This window comes from Nerophis ophidion, linkage group LG11 (genome assembly GCF_033978795.1).
Source record: "Nerophis ophidion isolate RoL-2023_Sa linkage group LG11, RoL_Noph_v1.0, whole genome shotgun sequence".
In the NCBI taxonomy this organism is placed as follows: domain Eukaryota; kingdom Metazoa; phylum Chordata; class Actinopteri; order Syngnathiformes; family Syngnathidae; genus Nerophis; species Nerophis ophidion.
In genome coordinates this window covers 6,170,644-6,193,696 of record NC_084621.1, presented here as the reverse complement: position 1 = coordinate 6,193,696, position 23,053 = coordinate 6,170,644, and the positions used below count along the sequence as shown (strand labels likewise).

The window sequence follows — 23,053 nt, the reverse complement described above, 5'->3', positions numbered from 1 at the left end:
AAAAAAAGTGGTACCTTTCGTCCTCATTGCATAATCACAAGTGGGACAGTGGATGGATGGATGCCATGAGTGGTGGAAAAGTGTATTGCAACGGCGTTCCGATGCGGCCCAAACGGTCCATAGTTTAGAAACATTTTTTTTTTTGGCATTCCTCTCGGCGCTTGGCCCAACAATGGGTCTTAATCGTTACCAAAACACTGCATTAAGCCATGCTAACCACTAAGCCAGAGCTCTATGAATGTTTAACAGAGGTGGGCAGATCAAAAAAGGATCGACAGTTAACTATACAATTTTAGTGTCAGTATATGGCCAATACTACAGTGATTAGATCTATATTTTTCATAATCACAAAATCTTTTATCGTCTTTGTTATTGTTTACAAACTTTGAAAATAGGTCCTTAGACACAGGAAGGCTATAAGGGCAACAATCTAAATATTTAAATCCAACAGGAAGAAACAACATAAATGTGTCCTTGATATTGTTGCACCGCCATCTTATGTTTTTGTGTGATATTTATTGTAATCAAAAATTGTATCATTCAACAAACTTGACATTTTTAGGTATCGGCATGGTCAGGACTGCCCCTGTAACTACAATTGATACACAAACCTAACTGGACCAATACCCAAAGTTAATCTTAGGAGGCTGCAGTATACATTGCAATATAGATTTTACGCCATATCGCCTGTTCACATTGAATCATGAAGTCAAATATTCCATTCAAAGTACCGTCTATTGATCCCTTCCTTACAGACAAAGCATCCCCATTTTGTTTCAGCACGTTTTTTATGTTCAGCTTTAACTACATCCATCCATTTTCTACCGCTTATTCCCTTTTGGGGTCGCGGGGGGCGCTGGCGCCTATCTCAGCTACAATCGGGCGGAAGGCGGGGTACACCCTGGACAAGTCGCCACCTCATCGCAGGGCCAACACAGATAGACGGACAACATTCACACTCACATTCACACACTAGGGCCAATTTAGTGTTGCCAATCAACCTATCCCCAGGTGCATGTCTTTGGAAGTGGGAGGAAGCCGGAGTACCCGGAGGGAACCCACGCATTCACGGGGAGGACATGTAAACTCCACACAGGAAGATCCCGAGCCTGGATTTGAAGCCAGGACTGCAGGAACTTCGTATTGTGAGGCAGACGCACTAACCCCTCTGCCACCGTGAAGCCAGCTTTAACTACATCTCAATACAATTGTTAAATCATACAATTCCAGATTATTAAATAATGTATATTAGCAGACAAACAGCTTTACATTTTCAGATTCAAATAGTACAGAAGGGGAAGACCGAATACTTACATTCAAAGGCACAAAGACACATTCAATTACTATCCTTCTTTGCAACAGTGTGGTTAAACAGTAGGGGGCAGTATGTTTCTTCAGTGATTCTCACCTATTGCAGGTTGCATTGTAACCTACAGAACGCTGATGGTTGGAATCAGGCAGAGGCCTCTTTGTAGTGGAATGTGCGAAAGTTACCTTATTTTATGGCTGAAGGTTTTTACTGCGTACACTACGAGTCTCTCACCAGCTTCATATAAAAGCTCTCTGACCTTCCAGCTTTACCTTTCTGTACAGGATTTGAGATATTTTTCTTCCCCCTCGCAGTATCAACATGCTGAAACTCCCGGAATATCCCAGCCAGGAGATCCTGAAAGATCGCCTCCTGGTAGCGTTGCATTGTGGGAGCTACGGGTATACCATGGCATAACCGTCCTATCCTGTTGTGCTGCTGGAAAGGTGTGCAGACTCCCTTCACACCACACACTCCACTGCTGTATTCAGTTGCTGCTCTTCATGGACAAAAGAAGGAATGTGTGTGTGTGTGTGTGTATATATTTGTATATATGCACAGTGGGGGAAATAATTATTTGATCACTTGTCGATTTTGTAAATTTACTACTTTATAAAGAAATGAACATTTCATAACTTATGGTATGTTAATTTTAAAACAGACAGAATATAGACGAAGACAACAAAATAAAACCATCAGGTAAATATTATACATTAATTTGAATTTAATTGATTGAAGTACATATTTAATCCCCCTCCCCCAGCATGAAGTATGACCGCTTCAGGCTGGTTATGTGTACACGGAACACAAATTGTCCCATTAGTAAGGACCTCGGTATGAGAAAGATATACTGTAAGCACGATATTTAAAAAAAAAAATGGAAGAAATGCAAGATAACTGTACATTTTTGGGCGATCAACCCAGAAGTACACAGAAGGAGCTTGGCAATGTTATATAGGACTTTGCTTTCAAGGTTTGAGTTCCTGCAGTGCCCGCAATGTCCACCTTCCCTAGAACAGACATGTACACAAACAGAAGTTTGCCAATGAACACCTAAGTGATTGGATTGGGAGAATGTCAGGTGGTCAGATGAGACTAAAATCAATGTGACTCGCTGTGTTGAAATACCGAAGAAAACACTGAACCTCAATGTCAAAGATGGAGATGACAATATTATACTTTTGGGCTATTTTTCAGAATGAATAGTAACAGGGTGTACATGAGTTATGATGATGACCCAAAACTTATAGGTAGGGCAACAAAGGAGTTTATCAAAGAAGCAACACACTTCGATCCTGTCTTTGGACTTTAAGCCAATGAAAAACTAGAGTTGCCGATTAACTGCCTCAAAACCTTAAGGATTTTGAGAGTATCTGTAAAGGGAAGCAGAACAAAATCACTTTTGAGTTGTGTAAAACCTGTTGATCAACTACATGAAACATCGGACTTCTTTGTTTAACATTGCTTTTGTCCTCCTTAGTACATCTTTTGTTTATGAGTCAAACTGCTACACTCCCTCTGACTATCCAGTCAACAGTTTTTAAGCCAAGGGAATTTTGACTTGTTTAATTCTAAAATATTGACAGACGTCACGATAATGAAAGAACATTACATATATAAATGCCATAAATGCACACGCTGCCTTCTATTTATGGATGGATGGACATAGAAGCTTATGCAAAATAGGTTTTCCGAAACATCGAATGTCTCATGTTATGGCTGTGCAGCTGCAATTACTATACACTGTAATTTATGGTAGCCTGAAATTATATTTACATTTCTGCATAAAAGATTATCTTTCAGACTCAAAATGTTTATGTAATATAGAAATTGTCCCACACCATTTTTATCTCCAAACATACTGTATGTTTGAATATTGTTTGCGGCTGTAAAATGTAGTTTTGCTGGAGTTACTTTACTGCTGACACATTAAATCAGAGAAAATAAACAAGACAGCAAATAGTACCAAGTCACTGAATTATTGCACTGTAGTTTACTCTACAGCAGGGGTGTCAAACATACAGCCGGAGGGCCGGATCAGGCCCGCGAACAGGTTTTAACCGGCCCGCAGGATGAGTTTGGTAAGTATAAAAACTAACCTGAAATTTTCAATGAAAGAAACTGCTGTTCTAAATGTGTCCACTGGATGTCGCAATAGCAATTATTTGTATCTTTGTAAATAATGCTACTTATGTACAAAATCAACCACATGATATTAGTACATCAGTCGAGTAAAATTACCTACATAAATAACATCCTGTAATTTGATTTTGGTATTATTTTTTTTATCTTGATAGATTGAAAATGAATACCAGTGAGTTGAAGGATGAACTTTTTTAAAAATTGATAATGTGATATGGTATGATTTTATTGCATGATTTTTGTATCCCTTTAATTTAGGTAGCCAGGGACTGCAGATGGAAATGAGCTATTTAGCTATAATCTGGTACAGAACATATCTGTTTTTGAAGTTAATATTTCTGTGTGTTGTCCCTTTAAATAAAGACTAAACTAACATTATCACATAATGTATTGAGAAAATGTAAATAACGACAAATTATTAACCGCAACATTATGATTTGTAAATTTTCAGAATGTGCTTATTCTATTTTTAAACAAAGAAAACAATATGACGTTGTCTTTATTTTTAAGTTATCGTACCGTGATTTTACCAGTCCGGCCTATTTGGTAGTAGATTTTCTCCATGTGGCCCCCGATCTAAAATGAGTTTGACACCCCTGCTCTAGAGCCTCAATTTAGAATGAATATTAAACTCCCAAAAATGCAACAAAAATATTGGTGTAATTTCCTTTAAATCAATATAATTGGTTTTGGCCAAAGATTATAAAGCAATATTCATGAGAAAATAGGTTCTAAATCGTAAAAAAAAGTTCAGGTATAATATAACAAAATAAAAATAAACTAAAACGCTGTGAAATAACCAACAAAAACACGATGGAGCTAAGCTAGAACCAAAAAGGGCGGAATGATAAGGCAGAAAGAGTTCATCTTAACTACACAATAAAATCTTTGCAGCAGCAAAAGGTAAATTATAACAATGGAACAAACAAAAAAACAGCGCACTAATTGCCAATCAGCTGCAGGTGTGCTGCGTTCCACCCCTTACCAGGGGGAGATAACAGGGCACAGCGTGTGGGAGTCTAATACTAAAAAAAAAACGGTAACGTAATCTAAATAGCTCAACACACCTGATGTTAAAAAAGTACCCACTTCATGTTTGTACTTTCTAAAAACAATTTACACTAGTAATATGTATATATTCCACACATAAACATCACAGATCCTCATATAAGGCTAACATGCAGTATTATCCTCTCCCTGCATCCATCTGACTAACATAGGTGTTACCACACCATTACACATTAGAATACCCATTATCAGTGGGGGTGGAAACAGCCTCACTCAAAATAAACACCAGGGGACAAATCTACAGATGTCTTTCTTTCTATGCTGGAACGGGAACAATTGCTTCCACTGATTTTTGTTTTCGTATGACCACACTGTCTAAATGTTTACATCCTTTCCTGTATATATTTGAACATCAGTTTAGCATGGAAATTCTGACATGTTTGTTTTTGTGTGTGTACTTACTTTATGTAAACTTAGGTATTCGCAGTCGTTCCTCAACTTATGAGCCTAATTGGTTTTGTGACTGAGCTCTTATCAATGTCTCCCATTTAGATACATTTAATGGGTGCTTGCCCTCCTCCCCTAAACAGAACTGTTTTAACACATGACATGCCTTTTCTAAAGAAAAACAAACGTTTCTATAAGAAATATTGTATGAAAAACAGTACACTAGACTGTACTACGAACAACTACGGTGGTTTTATGAAGTTGTGTAAGAATAATGAATATTTATTTTGGAGAGTGGACTTCTACGGTTTCTCCACACCATCAGCAGCTTCTCCATATTTTCATGGATAAATGTCCGCTGTTTAAATATTATTTCAACATTCTTTGGCTGGCGTTAGACTCATTCTGCTTCAGTATGCTGCAGATTAGCAACGATTCACTAAAACTGCTTTACTATGTTTTATTTATTTAGCCTTTATTTAACCAGGTAAAATCCCATTGAGATCAAAGATCTTTTTTCTAAGGGAGACGTGGCCTAGAGGGCAGCAGCAAGATTAGAATAAAAACAGTAAAAAACAACACAAAAACATCAAATTTTCAACATTAAAACTTGCCCACATAACACATGTGTATAAAGACAAGGTAGACTGCAATCCATTCACAGAATCTTTAAACTCATTTCATGTAACAAGGGTTTTGAATTTGAAGATTTGATTGTAGGTAATTCCAAGCCTTCGGTGCTAAAAACCTAAATGCCTTCTTGCCCAGTTCAGTTCTTACTTTGGGGACGACAAATTGCAGAGCATTCATTGAACGAAGATTGTGACTTCCTAGTTTCTTCGTTAAAAGACAAGATAGATAACACGGAGTGAGTTTCCCCAGAATTGTTTTGTGGATGAACACATACCATATGTTGACTATACATGCTCAGTCATGTTTTTGATGATTTATTTATTTATTCAAAGAATATCATCCACTTTTTATGTCGATCCCGAGCTATACGCTAATGCTAGAGAGTAAGCCAGCATGTTTTAGGGCGGATCTGTAATTTGCTACACCAACTTAAAGAATGACAATTAGCTAAGACACAGCTCTTATCGCAAAACTCTCCTAAGTTAAGGTACCACTGCGTATACCTTTCCGGTAAAGCTGGTTGTACTTTTTTGTATGTTCGTTGTTAAGTTCAGTGTGCCATAAAGCAAAAGATGGAATATAATCTATCAGTATTGTCAGGATTGCCTTATCATTTGTCAGCTTTTTGACAAATTAACAAAGTACTTTGTATGCATTTCTGTAAAAGTTGTCAATATCACATGTGTATTTTATAATAAAGTCTATTTTATTCTTGAAGGTTTTAGTCAATGAAAAGACTGAATCAGGAGTTTCTAAGCATCGAATGTGCAGCTTATCTGGTGTGCGAGTGCACGTGATGAGTACGCAAAAAGCTGTGTGTTTGCTTTAATCGACATATGTGGCCACAGCGTGAGCGTTGCGTCGGGTCACCCGTTTGGAGCAGCAGGTCTACTGCTGTTAAATGGCCCCTAACAGGCATCCCAAAAGGAACAGCTGCTCCAGCTCTGCCATAACCCTGCATAACACACGCTAAAACCTGCTATTGCACACATTGTCAACCAGTTGTTTTAACACAGCAATCAATACAAAGTTCATAATAAGACCATTAAAAGGAACAAATAGCCCAGTCATAGAATGATTGTGACGGGATCGCTCCTCGCAGGTTTTTAAAAACCGACACAATTCGGTTAAAATGTTGCGATCCGCTGCCCGGATTGTTTGTTGTTTGGATTTTTGAGTTTGTGTGCATTTCATGGTTTAGTTTGTCACCATGGTTACCTCATTTGTTTCACCTGCACTGGCTTTTGACGCACACCTGTTTATGATTATTGTTTCTGTATTTAAACCTGCCTCCTCCTTTTGTTCGGTCTTGGTTCGTCACTTGCTATATGCAACACGCACGTTTTGGTTTATCTAGTCCTTGTTTGCTTGCTAAGTCTCGTCTGCACTGGCTTTTGACGCACAACTGTTTATGTTTATTGTTTCTGTATTTAAACCTGCCTCCTCCTTTTGTTCGGTCTTGTTTCGTCACTTGCTATATGCAACACGCACGTTTTGGTTTATCTAGTCCTTGTTTGCTTGCTAAGTCTCGTCTGCACTGGCTTTTGACGCACAACTGTTTATGATTATTTTTTCTGTATTTAAACCTGCCTCCTCCTTTTGTTCGGTTTTCGTTCGTCTTTTGCTATATGCCACACGCACGTTTTGGTTTATCTAGTCCTTGTTTGCTTGCTAAGTCTCGTCTTAGCTTGCGGGCGCTCGGCACGTGCTTTTCGGACTGTTTGGACTCTCAGCTAACTTTAGCATTAGCTTCCCGTGCGCAGGCACGCCATTTCTATTATGTTTTGTATAAGTGTTCTTTTATCATTTTGTATATTAAAATCAGCTCTTATCTGCTATCCTGCCTGTCTGGTCCTGCTGCATCTGGGGGTGACAACACTCGCATCCAAAATGTGTTCCAAACGTTGTGCGTACTTCTCAAGTCACTCTTGAAGCTGTTTTACTACAATATAGTTTACCCTATTTTCCCGACGATAGGGCGCATCGGATTATAAGGTGCACTGCCGATGAATGGTCCATTTTTTAAAATCTTTTTTCATATAGAAGGTGCACCGGATTGTAGGGCGCATTAAAGGAGTCATATTATTATTTTTTTCTAAGTGTAAAACACTTCCTTGTGGTCTACATAACATGTAATGGTGGTTCTTTGGTCAAAATGTTTTATGGATCATGTTTTACAGATCATCTCCAAGCCGCTCTCTGACAGTGCGCGGTTTTGTGGGTGGTTTTATTTTCGGGGCTCACCTTCGACAGCGTCTTCTCCCCATCATCTTTGTTGTAGCGGTGTAGCGTGCAAGGACGGGAGTGGAAGAAGTGTCAAAAGTTGGAGCTAACTGATTTAATGACATTCGGACTTTACTTAAATCAATAACGGAGCAGCATCTCCTCATCCAGAAACAACACGAATAGATTAACGTGAAACTTGACTTGAACAAGTTGAAAAACTTACTCGGGTGATACCATTTAGTGGTCAATTGTACGGGATATTTACTGTACTGTGCAATCTACTAATAAAAGTCTCGATCAATCAATCAAAACACCGAAAATGTGTCCCATAAAAAACCGTCCGACCGTAACTGTAATATATAAAGTTCCTTGGGTGAATAATATAAACTCACTACACCGGTATGTTTTAGCGCTTTCATGGCGAGTTTACTGACATATTTAAGTAAGAACTTTACACTACTTTATATTACAAATGGCAAAAGCAAAGGATGAATGTCCCAGAACAAGAAATTAGAGGGATAAAGAAGAAGCTTATCGACTACGGGGTTGCCACGGACTACAAAGGTGGACTCGCGCAATTTTTAGCATTTATGCAGATCCCAAATACAGAACAGCATGTACCAGAATGAAAGAAAAGTTGCCTTTGCATAATATTGCGAAACATGACGACAGATAATATGTCTTACCTTATACACACACTAAATAATACTTGTATGTTGAAGCACAGTAATATCCATCAAGCGGTGCGGCTTCATAAGTTACCAAAGTCGTTCTAAAAGATTTTGATAGATTTTTGAGCGTGGTGTGTAATGTTCTCTATTCTCAAAGGAACATATAACATGTTGCTGTTTACTTGAGTCTTATTGCCATCATAGTGCAACCTACACTTATCTCTTATGTTTGACTGTCATCTACTGGTCACAGTTATCATTACACCATGTACTATATAAAATAGCTTCGAGGTGGGTAAGCTCAACCAAGCGTATTCCGTACATCACATCGGGCGCACTGTCGAGTTTTGAAGGGGAAAAAAAAAGTGTGCCTTATAGTCCGGAAAATACGGTAGTTTATTTTGAACATGCATACTAAGTAACATTGGAATAATCAACTGTTTACAAATTCACAATCTAACGAGTCTAAAACGGAGTAGGAAAAAGCCGAGCTTATTCAATCCTAGCCCGTTTCCTTGTGACGTGAGTCACCAGTATTTCCAGCTGCTGTGTCTCATATGCATTAGTCACAGAAGGCTAGGGCCACGAGGCTCCAGCGAGTTGCATATTTGTGGGGAACACAGTCAAAATCTACGACAAAGGTATTCAACAACATCTGATTTCCGATGAAATACTACTGTACTGTCCGATCCGTCTCGCTGTCTCTACCTGGTCTCCGATGGCAACACTTCCTTCTTACAAATAACTGACGACACTGTACTCTCCACAGTATGATTGCCATGGCAACAACTTTTCATAATGTGAGTCTGGTACCGTCAGGGCCACAGCCTCTCTTGTTGTTTTTGTGCTGGCAGGCTGCAGGAGAACACAAAGAGAGCACAAGTCAGACGTTGTTAAAAAGCTGACGTCGACCAGACCGAGGGTTTTGTTTTTAGTGGCTTGCTGCAGGTTTACTGTATGCATCTAAATGGTACTCTTACTGAACAGGACTTGGATACATATTAGGGCTGCGAATCTTTGGGTGTCACACGATTCGATTCAATATCGATTCTTGGGGTCACGATTCGATGATATATCGATTTTTTTTTTTTCCGATTTTCGATTCAAAAACGATATTTTTCCGATTCAAAACGATTCTGTATTCATTCATAGGATTTCAGCAGGATCTACCCCGGTCTGCTGACATGCAAGCAGAGTAGTAGATTTAAAAAAAAAAAAAAAAAAGCTTTTATAATTGTAAAGGACAATGTTTTATCAACTGATTGCAATAATGTAAATTTGTTTTAACTATTAAACGAACCAAAAATATGACTTATTTTATCTTTGTGAAAATATTGGACACAGTGTGTTGTCAAGCTTATGAGATGCGATGCAAGTGTAAGCCACTGTGACATTTTTATTTTTATTTTTATAAATGTCTAATGATAATGTCAATGAAGGATTTTTAATCACTGCTATGCTGAAATTTTAACTAATATTGATACTGTTGTTGATAATATTCCTTTTTTTTTCACTACTTTTGGTTTGTTCTGTGTCGAGTTTGTGTCTCCTCTCAATTGCTCTGTTTATTGCAGTTCTGAGTGTTGCTGGGTCAGGTTTGGTTTTGGAATTGGATTGCATTGCTATGGTATTGGTTTGTTGGATTGACAAAAACATAATCGATTTTTTCTAAAAATGAGATTTTTTTCCCACACTCCTAATACATATTCTTAATCTGGATCTTTTTCAATGGCTCAGTCTGCCCGGATCATAAAAGTCCATTCTGTAGCGGTGGAAAAGTCCAACTGATGTTGAGTCGCAGTAACATACCGAAGTACATGTCAAACTACTTCCTTAACGTAAATTAGCGCCATAACCACAACACCAGGGGGAGCTCCACAAACCACATTAAACCCAGATTCCGATCTAACAAAGGTCTTAACTCATTCTCTTTTTACGCCACATCAATGTGGAATGCACTCCCAACAGGTATAAAAGTAAGTGCATCTCTATATTCCTTCAAAACCGCTCTAAAACAACACCTCCAGACAACTTCAACCCTTTACTAACACCCTCCTCCATTCACATCCCATCTCCCCGGATTAATGTAAATATTCAAATGTACTTCTAATGTATTTACTTCGCTTATGCTATCTGAACTCACTATGTTCTCTGCTCACTGTACATATCCTACTAATTAAGACCTACACTGTTTCAATGTCCATTTCTTTGTTGATTACTGAAGTACTGATATCAACCAAAGCTCCTCATCCCACCCCCCGGATTGTGAATAATGTAAATAATTCAATGTACATACTATGATGATTAACTTGTGTGATGACTGTATTATGTTGATAGTATATATTTGTACCATGAATTGATTAACGTGGACCCCGACTTAAACAAGTTAAAATACGTATTTGGGTGTTACCATTTAGTGGTCAATTGTACGGAATATGTACTGTACTGTGCAATCTACTAATAAAAGTATCAATCAATCAATCAATCATAAAAACAAATAGAGGGCAGAAATGCACAAAGAAAAGGATATTATTCAGTGGCAAGTTTAGCTTCCAAGCCCTGGCAGGTCACTCTCTCCACAAGACCCAGATGGTCGTTGTTCGCCATTACCAGAGTTTCTAGCTGCTAGCAGCAACGTTGCCAAGTCTGCAACTTTTTTATCCGAAGTCTCTTGCAAAGTTAGTGAGCGGAAGAATGCTGGTTGTAGATACTGATGTTGTTTTTTTATTACACGTTTCCTACTTGTCACACTGCAAAAACTGAAATCTAAGTAAGATTAAATATCTCAAATAAGGGTGATATTTGCTTATTTTCTGTCCGATAAGATAAGATTTTATGTTAGAGTGTTTTACTTGTTTTTAGGGTTTTGGTCCTAAATGATCTCATTAAGATATTACGGCTTGTTGCTGAGTAAAACATGCTTGAAACTAGAATATCAACTGTTGCAAAGCTGTGTCATCAACACTCACAAGTATAAAACTGCTTTTTTAAAGTAATCATTTCTTTCTTTCTTTTCAAATGATGCTACATATTAGCAGTAATGCTACATTTGGTAGCAAGGCTTGTGCCCCACACTTGACGAATTAAAGTTGTCTCTTCGACATATTCCAGCTTGAAGCCAAACCACCGCCAGACGATGGACCCCGTGCTGTTTTTCTTGGGAATTAATTCTTCCTTCATTCGCACCTTCTTTCTCTCGTATTACCACTCGCACGGCTCTGCTAGCATCACAGCTAACGTTACCCATGCCGCTACCTCTCTGCTCCGCGGGGGCGTATACGTATGTGACGTATGACGTGACAGTATTTGACGTATAAGTTTGAGCGCTTACGCTCTGTGAGGAGACACAAGAAGGAGTGGGAAGAACCTGTAGTGTATCACGATATAGTCATTTTCTATATCGCACAGAGACAAACCCGCGACATATCGCCCAGCCCTATGCCACAGCTTGTGAGTGTTCCATGTCCGAAGTCTCTGCTAAGTGTTAGTGTCGATCTTTCCTGCGCTAAGTTTTTGTTTTTTAGCTTCTCGTGCGAACGGCATGCTTTCCCTTAGTTTGGTTCCTGTCTTTTGTAATGTGTAGGATTTCTTGAGAAATAAATCAACTCCTACCTTCACGTTTTGTCCGGAGTTGTCCGTTCTGCATCCCGGGAGAACGACCCCGCAGGCTAGAGTATACAAATGAGTTTTAAGATGAGACTTAAATGATTCTACTGAGGTAGTTGGGAAAGGGCATGTTCACCACTGTGTTACATTACCTTTTCTTTTAACAACACTCAATAAACGTTTGGGAACTGAGGAAACTAATTGTTGAAGCTTTGAAAGTGGAATCCTTTCCCATTCTTGTTTTATGTAGAGCTTCAGTCGTTCAACAGTCCGGGGTCTCCGCTGTCGTATTTTACGCTTCATAATGCGCCACACATTTTCGACGAGACACAGGTCTGGATGGCAGGCGGGCCAGGAAAGTACCCGCACTCTTTTTTTACGAAGCCACGGCGCTTAAATGGAAGCATATGTTGTTCTAAAACCTGTATGTACCTTTCAGCATTAATGGTGCCTTCACAGATGTGTAAGTTACCCATGCCTTGGGCACTAATACACCCCCATACCATCACAGATAACAGTCTGGATGGTTCGCTTCCCCTTTGGTCCGGATGACACAATGTCTAATATTTCCAAAAACAATTTGAAATGTGGACTCGTCAGACCACAGAACACTTGTCCACTTTGCATCTTAGATGGTCTCGGGCCCAGAGAAGCCAGCTGCGTTTCTGGATGTTGTTGATAAATGGCTTTTGCTTCGCATAGTAGAACTTTAACTTGCACTTACAGATGTAGCGACCAACTGTATTTAGTGGCAGTAGATTTCTAAAGTGTTCCTGAGCCCATGTGGTGATATCCTTTAGAGATTGATGTCGGTTTTTGATACAGTGCCGTCTGAGGGATCGAAGCTCACGGTCATTCAATGTTGGTTTCTGGCCAAGCCGCTTACGTGGAGTGATTTGTCCAGATTCTCTGAACCTTTTGATGATATTATGGAGCGTAGATGTTGAAATCCCTAAATTTCTTGCAATTGCACTTTGAGAAACATTGTTCTTAAACTGTTTGACTATTTGCTTGATTGATAGATACTTTTATTAGTAGATTGCACAGTTCAGTACATAATCTGTACAATTGACCACTAAATGGTAACACCCGAATATCAGTTGGTTGATATCAGTACTTCAGTCATCAACAATTGCATCAACAGAGAAATGTGGACATTGAAACAGTGTAGGTCTTATTTAGTAGGATATGTACAGCCAGCAGAGAACATAGTGAGTTCAGATAGCATAAGAACAAGCATATACATTAGAAGTACATTTGAGTTGTTTATAATCCGGGGAGATGGGATGTGAATGGAGGAGGGTGTTAGTAAAGTGTTGAAGTTGCCTGGAGGTGTTGTTTTAGAGCGGTTTTGAAGGAATATAGAGATGCACTTACTTTTATACCTGTTGGGAGTGCATTCCACATTGATGTGGCATAGAAAGAGAATGAGTTAAGACCTTTGTTAGATCGAAATCTGGGTTTAACGCAGTTGTGGACAAAGGGGTGTACCTCGCCCCATCCTTTCTTGTGAAAGACTGAGCATTTTTCGGGAAGCTGTTTTTATACCCAATCGTGGCTGTTCCAGATAAGAGCGTGATGAGCATTCCTCAACTTCATCCGTATTTATTGCCACCTTTCCCAACTTCTTTGTCACGTGTTGCTGGCATCTTCAACCTCAGCCTGCAGCTGGGAAGAGTGCCAGCCCTCTGGAAGACGTCATGCATCGTTCCAGTTCCCAAAAAGAACTGCCCCAGTGAGCTGAACGACTACAGACCAGTGGCGCTCACCTCTCATCTAATGAAGACATTGGAGCGGCTCTTTCTCAGCCTCCTCAGACCACAGGTGCAACATGCCCAGGACAGCCTGCAGTTTGCGTACCAGGCAGGCCTTGGTGTGGAGGATGCTATCCTTTACCTGCTGCATCGAGCCCACTCACACCTGGATAAGGGAAATGGCACTGTGAGGATCCTGTTCCTGGACTTCTCGAGTGCCTTTAATACCATCCAGTCCCGCCTCCTTCAGGACAAGCTCTACAAAATGCGAGTGGACCCCTGCCTGGTTGCCTGGATTTCGAACTACCTCACCGACAGGCCACAGTACGTCAGACTGAAGGACATCACGTCTGACACTGTGATCAGCAGCACCGGAGCACCGCAGGGAACGGTGCTGGCCCCTCTTCTCTTCACCCTGTACACCGCTGACTTCTGCTACAACTCAGAGCTGTGTCACATCCAGAAGTACGCGGATGACACAGCCATCGTCGGGTGCATCAGGGACGGCAGAGAGGAGGAGTTTCGGAATCTGGTGAGGGACTTTGTTGTCTGGTGCCACACGAACCTCTTGCAGCTCAATCCATCAAAGACCAAGGAGCTGGTCATTGACTTTGGGAGGTCGAGGTCCACGGTCACAACCTAATGTGATCGAGGGAGTTGAGGTACAGACCGTGGAATCATTCAAGTACCTCGGGGTTTGGGTGGATAATAAGCTGGACTGGACTGTTAACACGGACCACCAGTACAAGAAAGGACAGAGCAGGGCTGTACTTCCTCAGGAGACTGCACTCCTTCAACATTTGAAGAAAACTCCTGTGGATGTACTACCAGTCTGTGGTTGCCAGTGTTCTGTTCTACATGGTAGTGTGCTCGGGGGGGGGGGGGGGGGGGGGCAGTACATCCAAGAAGGACAGCTCCAGACTTGAGAAACTGATCAGGCGGGCCGGTTCTACAATGGGAATGAAACTGGACACACTGGTGACGGTGGCAGAGAAGAGGGACTGTGGACAAACTAGTGAGCATCCTGGATGATGCCAGTCACCCTCTGCATAGTGTTATCAGTAGCCAGAGGAGCCTGTTCAGTGCTAGACTGCTTCATCCCAAGTGCAGGACTAATAGACTCAAAAACTCCTTTGTCCCACACGCCATTAGACTGTACAACTCCTCTTTGGGGCGGGGGCAGGGGGTACTAGGATGACAGGGGATGCAAAACATTAACAGTGCAATACTTTTCATAACATGGTCACTACTGGCTACTTTGTCTTGTTATATTCTTATTTTACTGTTATATTGTTATTCCCATTGTTTTTATTCTTTTTGTAATATTTCTCTATTTTGTTTCCATTAGAACCCCCATTATTTACTTTTTACTTTTATTTAAATTGATCTCAACTCCGTACACTGCTGCTGGAATTTTAATTTTCCTGAAGGAATCAATAAAATGCTATCTATCTATCTATCTATCTAGATAGATAGATCGATCTATCTATCCATCCATCCATCCATCCATCCATCTATCTATCAAATTCTAAAGTTAATGATATTTGCACAAAAAAAGGTGTTTATCAGTTTCAATCAATCAATCAATGTTTATTTATATAGCCCCAAATCACAAATGTCTCAAAGGACTGCACAAATCATTACGACTACAACATCCTCGGAAGAACCCACAAAAAGGCAAGGAAAACTCACACCCAGTGGGCAGGGAGAATTCACATCCAGTGGGACGCCAGTGACAATGCTGACTATGAGAAACCTTGGAGAGGACCTCAGATGTGGGCAACCCCCCCTCTCAAATATCTTGTCTTTGTAGTGCATTCAACTGAATATGGGTTGAAAAGGATTTGCAAATCATTGTATTCCGTTTATATTTACATCTAACACAATTTCCCAACTCATATGGAAACGGGGTTTGTAATTCTGGAAATCGGATTTTCCTTTGTCTTTTGTACCTTTTGGTCCGTATGGATGCGAAATGGCTTTCAATTACTTTCAATACGGTCTTAATAAAAGTCTTAAATTTGACTTGTTGAAACCTGCAGAGACTATGTACACCCCCCCCCCCCCCTCTCACCCCCCACCCCCCTGATTGCGCCGCATCTTCACGACAGAGATAGATTCACTTCTGTGGCTTTGGCCTGTAGAGTTATTACCTCTGCATCCACACGAGCTGATTACATCTGTTCCACTCAGTGCTCTCACGCACTCACACCCGGTGGCTCCCTGCACAGCACCGTGTTTCAAAACACACACCGTGATTCTGTCCCCGCTCCTTTTCACCACCGCCCCCCCCCCCCCCCCCCCCCCCCCCCCCCCCCCCCCCCCACAACAAAATCACATGTCCATATTCCTCACTTCCAGCCAGGGACTCTGCAGTCCGCTCACAGCAGAAAGTGGCGGCGCACATATGTCTGCTTCGCTCCCGAACGATACGAAGCAATGAGGCAGAAAATGTGCTGGTGGAATGGGACTTCCTCAAAAGGCTCTCAAGACCTTGGCGGTGTCTAACAGCAGGGGTTTCAGAGACGCACGTACACAAAAGTACATTGGCCGAGTTCTTAACTTATAGTCACAATGTACAGAACCCCAAACCAATGAAGTACTGGACCTGGGAGGTACTCCCAATGTTTCAGAAGGTCCTTAAAAACTGTAGAGCACATCTGTAACTTTGACAAAAGTTACAGATGAAGTATGGACAGAATTTTTAGGCGCCGTCAGGGCGTTGAGAGTATCTGGTTTGGTGGCTGCAGGATTAGGTCTTTGCTATTTGTAGATGATGTGGTCCTGATGGCTTCATCTGGCCGGGATCTTCAGGTCTCGCTGGAGCCGAGTTGAAGCGACTGGGATGAGAATCAGCACATCCAAGTCCGAGTCCACGGTTCTCGCCCAGAAAGAGTGCAATCTCCGGGTTGGGGAGGAGATCTTGCCTCAAGTGGAGGAGTTCAAGTACCTCGGAGTCTTGTTCATGAGTGAGGGAAGAGTGGATCGTGAGATCGACAGGCGGATCAGTGCGGCGTCTTCAGTAATGCGGAGGCTGTATCGATCCGTTGTGGTGAAGAAGGTACTGAGCCGGAAGGCAAAGCTCTCAATTTACCGGTCGATCTACGTTCCCATCCTCACCTATGGTCATGAGCTTTGGTCATGACCGAAAGGATAAGATCACGGGTACAAGCGGCCGAAATGAGTTTCCTCCACCGTGTGGCGGGGCTCTCCCTTAGAGATATGGGTGAGAAGCTCTGTCATCCAGGAGCAGCTCAAAGTAAAGCCGCTGCTCCTCCACATCGAGGGGAGCCAGATGAGGTGGTTCGGGCATCTGGTCAGGATGCCACCCGAACGCCTCCCTTGGAAGACCCAGGACACGTTGGGAAGACTATCTCTCCCGGCTGGCCTGGGATCTCCCGGGAGGAGCTGGACGAAGTGGCTGGGGAGAGGGAAGTCTGGGCTTTTCCGCTTAGGCTACTGCCCCCGCGACCCGACCTCGGATAAGTGGAAGAAGATGGATGGATTGATGGGGAGAAGTCCATGCCCCCTGTCCTTAGCTGTCGGAAAATGTGGCCACCAAAGAATCAATCAATGTTTCAATCAATATTTATTTATATAGCCCAAAATAACTAGTGTCTCAAAGGGCTGCACAAGCCACAACAACATCCGCGGTTCAGCGACCACATAAGGGCAAGGAAAAACTCACAACCCAGTGGGACGTCGATGAGAATGACTATGAGAAACCTTGGAGAGGACCGCAAATGTGAGTAACCCCCCCTCCTCGAGGGGTGACCGGATGCAATGGACGTTGAGTGGGTCTAACATTATATTGGGAAAGTCCAGTCCATAGTGGCTCTTAACATAATAGTGAGAGTCCCGTCCATAGTGGGGGCAGCAGGAGACCATCCTGAGCGGAGACGGGTCAGCAGCGCAGATATGTCCCCAACCAATGCACAGGCGAGCAGTCCACCCCGGGTCCCGACTCTGGACAGCCAGCACTTCATCCATGGCCACCGGACCTCCACAAGGGAGAGGGGGGCAGAGGAAGAAAGAAAAGAAACGGCAGATCAACTGGTCTAAAAGCGGGGTCAATTTAAAGGCTAGAGTATACAAATGAGTTTTAAGATGAGACTTGAATCATTCTACTGAGGTGGCATCTCTAACTGTTACCGGGAGGGCATTCCAGAGTACTGGAGCCCGAATAGAAACGCTCTATAGCCCGCAGACTTTTTTTGGGGCTTTGGGAATCACTAATAAGCCGGAGTCCTTTGAAGGCAGATTTCTTGCCGGGACATATGGTACAATACAATCGGCAAGATAGGATGGAGCTAGACCGTGTAGTATTTTATACGTAAGTAGTAAAACCTTAAAGTCACATCTTAAGTGCACAGGAAGCCAGTGCAGACGCAATATGACCAAACTTTCTTGTTCTTGTCTAGCAGCCGCATTTTGTACCAACTGTAATCTTTGAATGCTAGACATGGGGAGACCCGAAAATAATACGTACAGTAATCGAGACGAGGCGTAACAAACGCATGGATAATGATCTCAACCTCGTTAGTGGACAAAGTGGAACGAATTTTAGCGATATTACGGAGATAAAAGAAGGCCGTTTTAATAACACTCTTAATGTGTGACTCAAAGGAGAGAGTTGGGTCGAAGATAATACCCAGATTCTTTACCCAGTCGCCTTGTGTAATTGTTTGGTTGTCTACGAAATAACTCTGTTGTACATAAATATTCAAATCCATGAATAGTGAATGCAAACCACAACTTTGTGCATTGCCCTACTTCTAGTTCGTGATCATGATCGACTATAGTAAAAAGAACAGTAGGGCAGCAGTCATTGGATCAAACAATCTGAAAGTCCAAGAACTCAGTTAAGTTCACAAAAGTAGAATTGTGGAGTTGTACTACGTAAATGGGAAAGGCTTCTGTCATTTCTAAGCAACCGCGGGTTCAAAGCTCATCCACTTTCTCACCACTTTTGCCAAGATCTGGAAAAAAATTCCCTTGGTATCACCTTTTAGATGAAAGAAATTGGTTAACGCTCATTGAGCGTCCCATGAACTGGAAACTGCTAGAACACCAATCTCACTGCTCACAGTGAAGACTTTCACATCGCCACAGAGAGATTGCCTACCAAGAAAGAAACCCGGTCGCTTTTAAATCAAAACTTTCAAATTCGACTGAACTGCTCAACTTCCAACATGGAGAAGAAAAACATCTTAAAGCGGCCATATTGTGATTTTTGTCTACATTTGAAACTCTTCCTTGTGGTCTACATAACATGTAATGGTTCTTTGGTCTTAATTAGTACTTACAAGCAGACACAGTGTGTAGACAGAAAGGGAGAACGGAAACATTTTGGCTTAAAAACTAAAAATAACACTGAAACGTCCTCAGGAAGAGATGCTTTAAGACATGGCTAGCTAGCTAGCAGCTAAAGTCCATTCACAGTCTGCAGTGTTTTAGCTACTTCTAAATCACTAATCCTCGTCTCCATGGCAACAAATAAAGTAAGTTTCTTACAAGTATCATCCCTGCAGGACGAGGAATAGCTAAACATGCTTCACTACACACCGTAGCTCACTGTTGTCACAATGTAAACAAACGTTGTTGGTGGATCTACACCTGACATCCACTGTAATGATACCAAGTACAGGAGCGTATCTAGTCCAGACAACTATGGTTTTTTGGCATCACATCTTCTTTACTTTTTATTTATTTATTTATATGATGTTTATAAACTCAGGAGATATGTCTCTGGACACATGAGGACTTTGAATAGTAACAATGTATGATCCTGTAAGTACTTGGTATCAGATTGATACCCAAATTTGTGATATCATCCAAACCTAATGAAAAGTATCACACATCAGAAGAATAAATGATTATTACATTTTAACAGAAGTGTACATAGAAGACGTTGAAAGAGAAAGTAAGCAGATATTAACAAGTAGATTAATAATTCATTTTCTACCACTTGTCTTTAATAATTTTGACAAAATAATAGAATGATAAATGACACAATATCAATCAATCAATGTTTATTTATATAGCCCTAAATCACCAGTGTTATTGCATATGTCAGCAACTAAATTAAGAGCCTTTGTTTGATTGATTAATTGATTGATTGATTGATACTTTTATTAGTAGATTGCACAGTACAGTACATATTCCGTACAATTGACCACTAAATGGTAACACCCCAATAAGTTTTTCAACTTGTTTTAGTCCACGTTAATCAATTCATGGTACAAATATATACTATCAACATAATACAGTCATCACACAAGTTAATCATCATAGTATATACATTGAATTATTTACATTATTTACAATCCGGGGGGTGGGATGAGGAGCTTTGGTTGATATCAGAACTTCAGTCATCAACAATTGCATCAACAGAGACATGGACATTGAAACAGTATAGGTCTTATTTAGTAGGATATGTACAGCCAGCAGAGAACATAGTGAGTTCACATAGCATAAGAACAAGTATAAACATTAGAAATACATTCGATTATTTACAGATCTGGGGAGATGGGATGTGAATGTAAGAGGATTAGTAATGGTTGAAGTTGCCTGGAGGTGTTGTGCTGGTGCATGTACAGTAGATGGCAGTATTGTCCTGTTTAAGAGTGTCACATGCTGTTTACGGCAGACGAACTGCCTTACGGTAGAGTGGTAGACGTAAACGTGACTGCTGTTGTTGTATGTTGTTACCACGCGCCGGGAGGACGTTAATGAAACTGCCTAACAATAAACCCACATAAGAAACCAGCCAGCGGAGACATAGTGAGTTCACATAGCATAAGAACACAGTATATACATTAGAAGTACATTTGAGTTGTTTATAATCCGGGGAGATGGGATGTGAATGGAAGAGGGTATTAGTAAAGTGTTGCAGTTGCCTGGAGGTGTTGTTTTAGAGCGGTTTTGAAGGAATATAGAGATGCACTTACTTTTACACCTGTTGGGAGTGCATTCCACATTGATGTGGCATAGAAAGAGAATGAGTTAAGACCTTTGTTAGATCGGAATCTGGGTTTAACGTGGTTTGTGGAGCTCCCCCTGGTGTTGTGGTTATGGCGGTCATTTACGTTAAGGAAGTAGTTTGACATGTACTTCGGTATCAAGGAGGTGTAGCAGATTTTATAGACTAGGCTCAGTGCAAGTTGTTTTACTCTGTCCTCCACCCTGAGCCAGCCCACTTTGGAGAAGTGGGTTGGATTGAGGTGTGATCTGGGGTGGAGGTCTAAAAGTAACCGGACTAGCTTATTCTGGGATGTTTGGAGTCTAGATTTGAGGGTTTTGCAGGTGCTGGGGTACCAGGAGGTGCAAGCGTAATCGAAGAAGGGTTGAATGAGAGTTCCCGCTAGAATCCTCAAGGTGCTTTTGTTGACCAGAGAGGAGATTCTGTAGAGGAATCTCGTTCTTTGGTTGATCTTTTTGATCACCTTGGTTGCCATTTTATCACAGGAAAGATTAGCCTCTAGAATGGAACCTAGGTAGGTGATCTCATCCTTCCTGGTGATAACAATGTCACCCACTTTTATAGTGAAGTCACTGACTTTCTTAAGTTTCCTTGCTTAGTACTAAAAGACAAGTTGTCTAGTATGTTCACTATTTTATTTAAGGACAAACTTGCAATAAGAAACATGTTTAATGTTCCCTAAGATTAAAAAAAAAAATAAAGCTCATAATGACATTTTTTGTGGTGCCTTTTATTTAGAAAATGATCAAAAAGTACCAAAAAGTATTGAAATAATTTTGGTACCGCTACCGGTAACATTTGTATTTATTCCAAAACACAATATAGAATGTGAGATACAACAGGATAGTCATACCAAAGACTACAAAAATGGGACCCATTGCCTCCCTGCTTGGAACCCCTCATCAAGGGTTGGAATTGGGGGTTAAATCACCAAAAATGATTCCCGGGCGTGGCCACAGCTACTGCCCACTGCTCCCCTCACCTTCCAGGGGGTGATCAAGGGTGATGGGTCAAATGCAGAGAATAATTTCGCCACACCTAATGTGTGTGTGACAATCATTGGTACTTTAACTTAATAATGCATACATTTATAATTTGTGTTCAAAACGGTTACAAAAAAGTAGGACCCCAAACATTTATTGTGGAACCCCAATTTAGGACTAAATTTCGAAAATTCATAGGGCCAACACTGATGGAGTATTGGTCCATGCAAAACGGCGGCAGGTGGCTGTGGCCTGTGGGCCGGTTCTAAAACTAATCAAACATCATCCCGGGGGCCATAGATCATTCATTCTTGACTTTGACACGCCTGTACTAGAACATCATCAAAAAGCAATGAGGGTCATAATTATTTTCCGAAATAGTCAGTTGCAAAATAAATAGTTGACAAATGAGCAGAAACGGGCCTAAATAATGTTTAAGGAAGTCATCTAAATCAGGGGTGCCCATTACGTCGATCGCGAGCTACCAGTCGACTAAATACAGAGTCTCGGAAAACTGGCGTGCACATCACTTGTGCACGCCAGCTTTCCGAGACTCTTATTTTGTTAGCGCAGGCAGCATGAAGCAGGGCTTTTATTGTGAAGATAGGAAATGTGCAGTCGGCCTTTAGAGTTTTGACGGAAGGGACGGCGCGAAAGCCTGTTGAAATGAAAAGTGTTTCTCGCCTTCCTCTCTGTCATTTTTTCATAATAATGAACTGGCAGCAGCCAGCGTCATCTCACAAGACCCTCGGGTGCCGTGAATGTCAATCAAGCAAGCTACGAAATTTGCCGCCAATTTTTTTCTTGTAAAGTGTATGGAAGCTGGATGAATTAGATGCCAAAAACCAACCACTTTCATGTGGTATTGTACAGAAAGGACAACTTTTTTTCTCCTCCATTTGAAAATGTGGGCGTTATCATCATTACTGTCTGATTCCAATCAATGCAAGTCATCAGAATCAGGTAATACACCAACTTATATTCTTGTCTTTGTGAAAGAAAGACATCTATATGTGTTACACATGCTTGTATTATCATTAAACACATTTAACTTGTTTACAAAAATGTCTCTTTCATAAATAAATAAATATAAATGATATATATAAATGAGGTAGATCCCCTCGAGTTGGTCAATTGAAAAGTAGCTCGCCTGCAGAAAAAGTGTGGGCACCCCTGATCTCGATGTTCCACCAGCTGTCTAAGACTGCTCACCCACATGCTCTTTGTAGCAGACATCCATGCAAATGTACCCCAAACTGCTGGAGTCAAAAATATTGCCCCCTCTTTTTTTT

The 23,053-nt window shown here is 41.1% G+C and overlaps 1 protein-coding gene across 3 annotated transcripts in view; it reads left to right on the top strand.

The window, feature by feature from the left end:
- The window catches only part of hace1 (HECT domain and ankyrin repeat containing E3 ubiquitin protein ligase 1), an 84,547-nt gene that overhangs the window by 46,060 nt on the left and 15,434 nt on the right, over window positions 1-23,053 (top strand). For 2 of the 3 annotated variants that reach the window (XM_061914970.1, XM_061914968.1), the window contains one exon: window positions 1,624-6,256. In XM_061914970.1, coding sequence (XP_061770954.1) covers window positions 1,624-1,726 — 103 coding nt within the window. In that variant the 3' untranslated portion in view covers window positions 1,727-6,256. Of the gene's footprint in view, window positions 1-1,623; window positions 6,257-23,053 lie in introns of those variants that run through there. The other variant, XM_061914969.1, reaches the window with a different exon arrangement.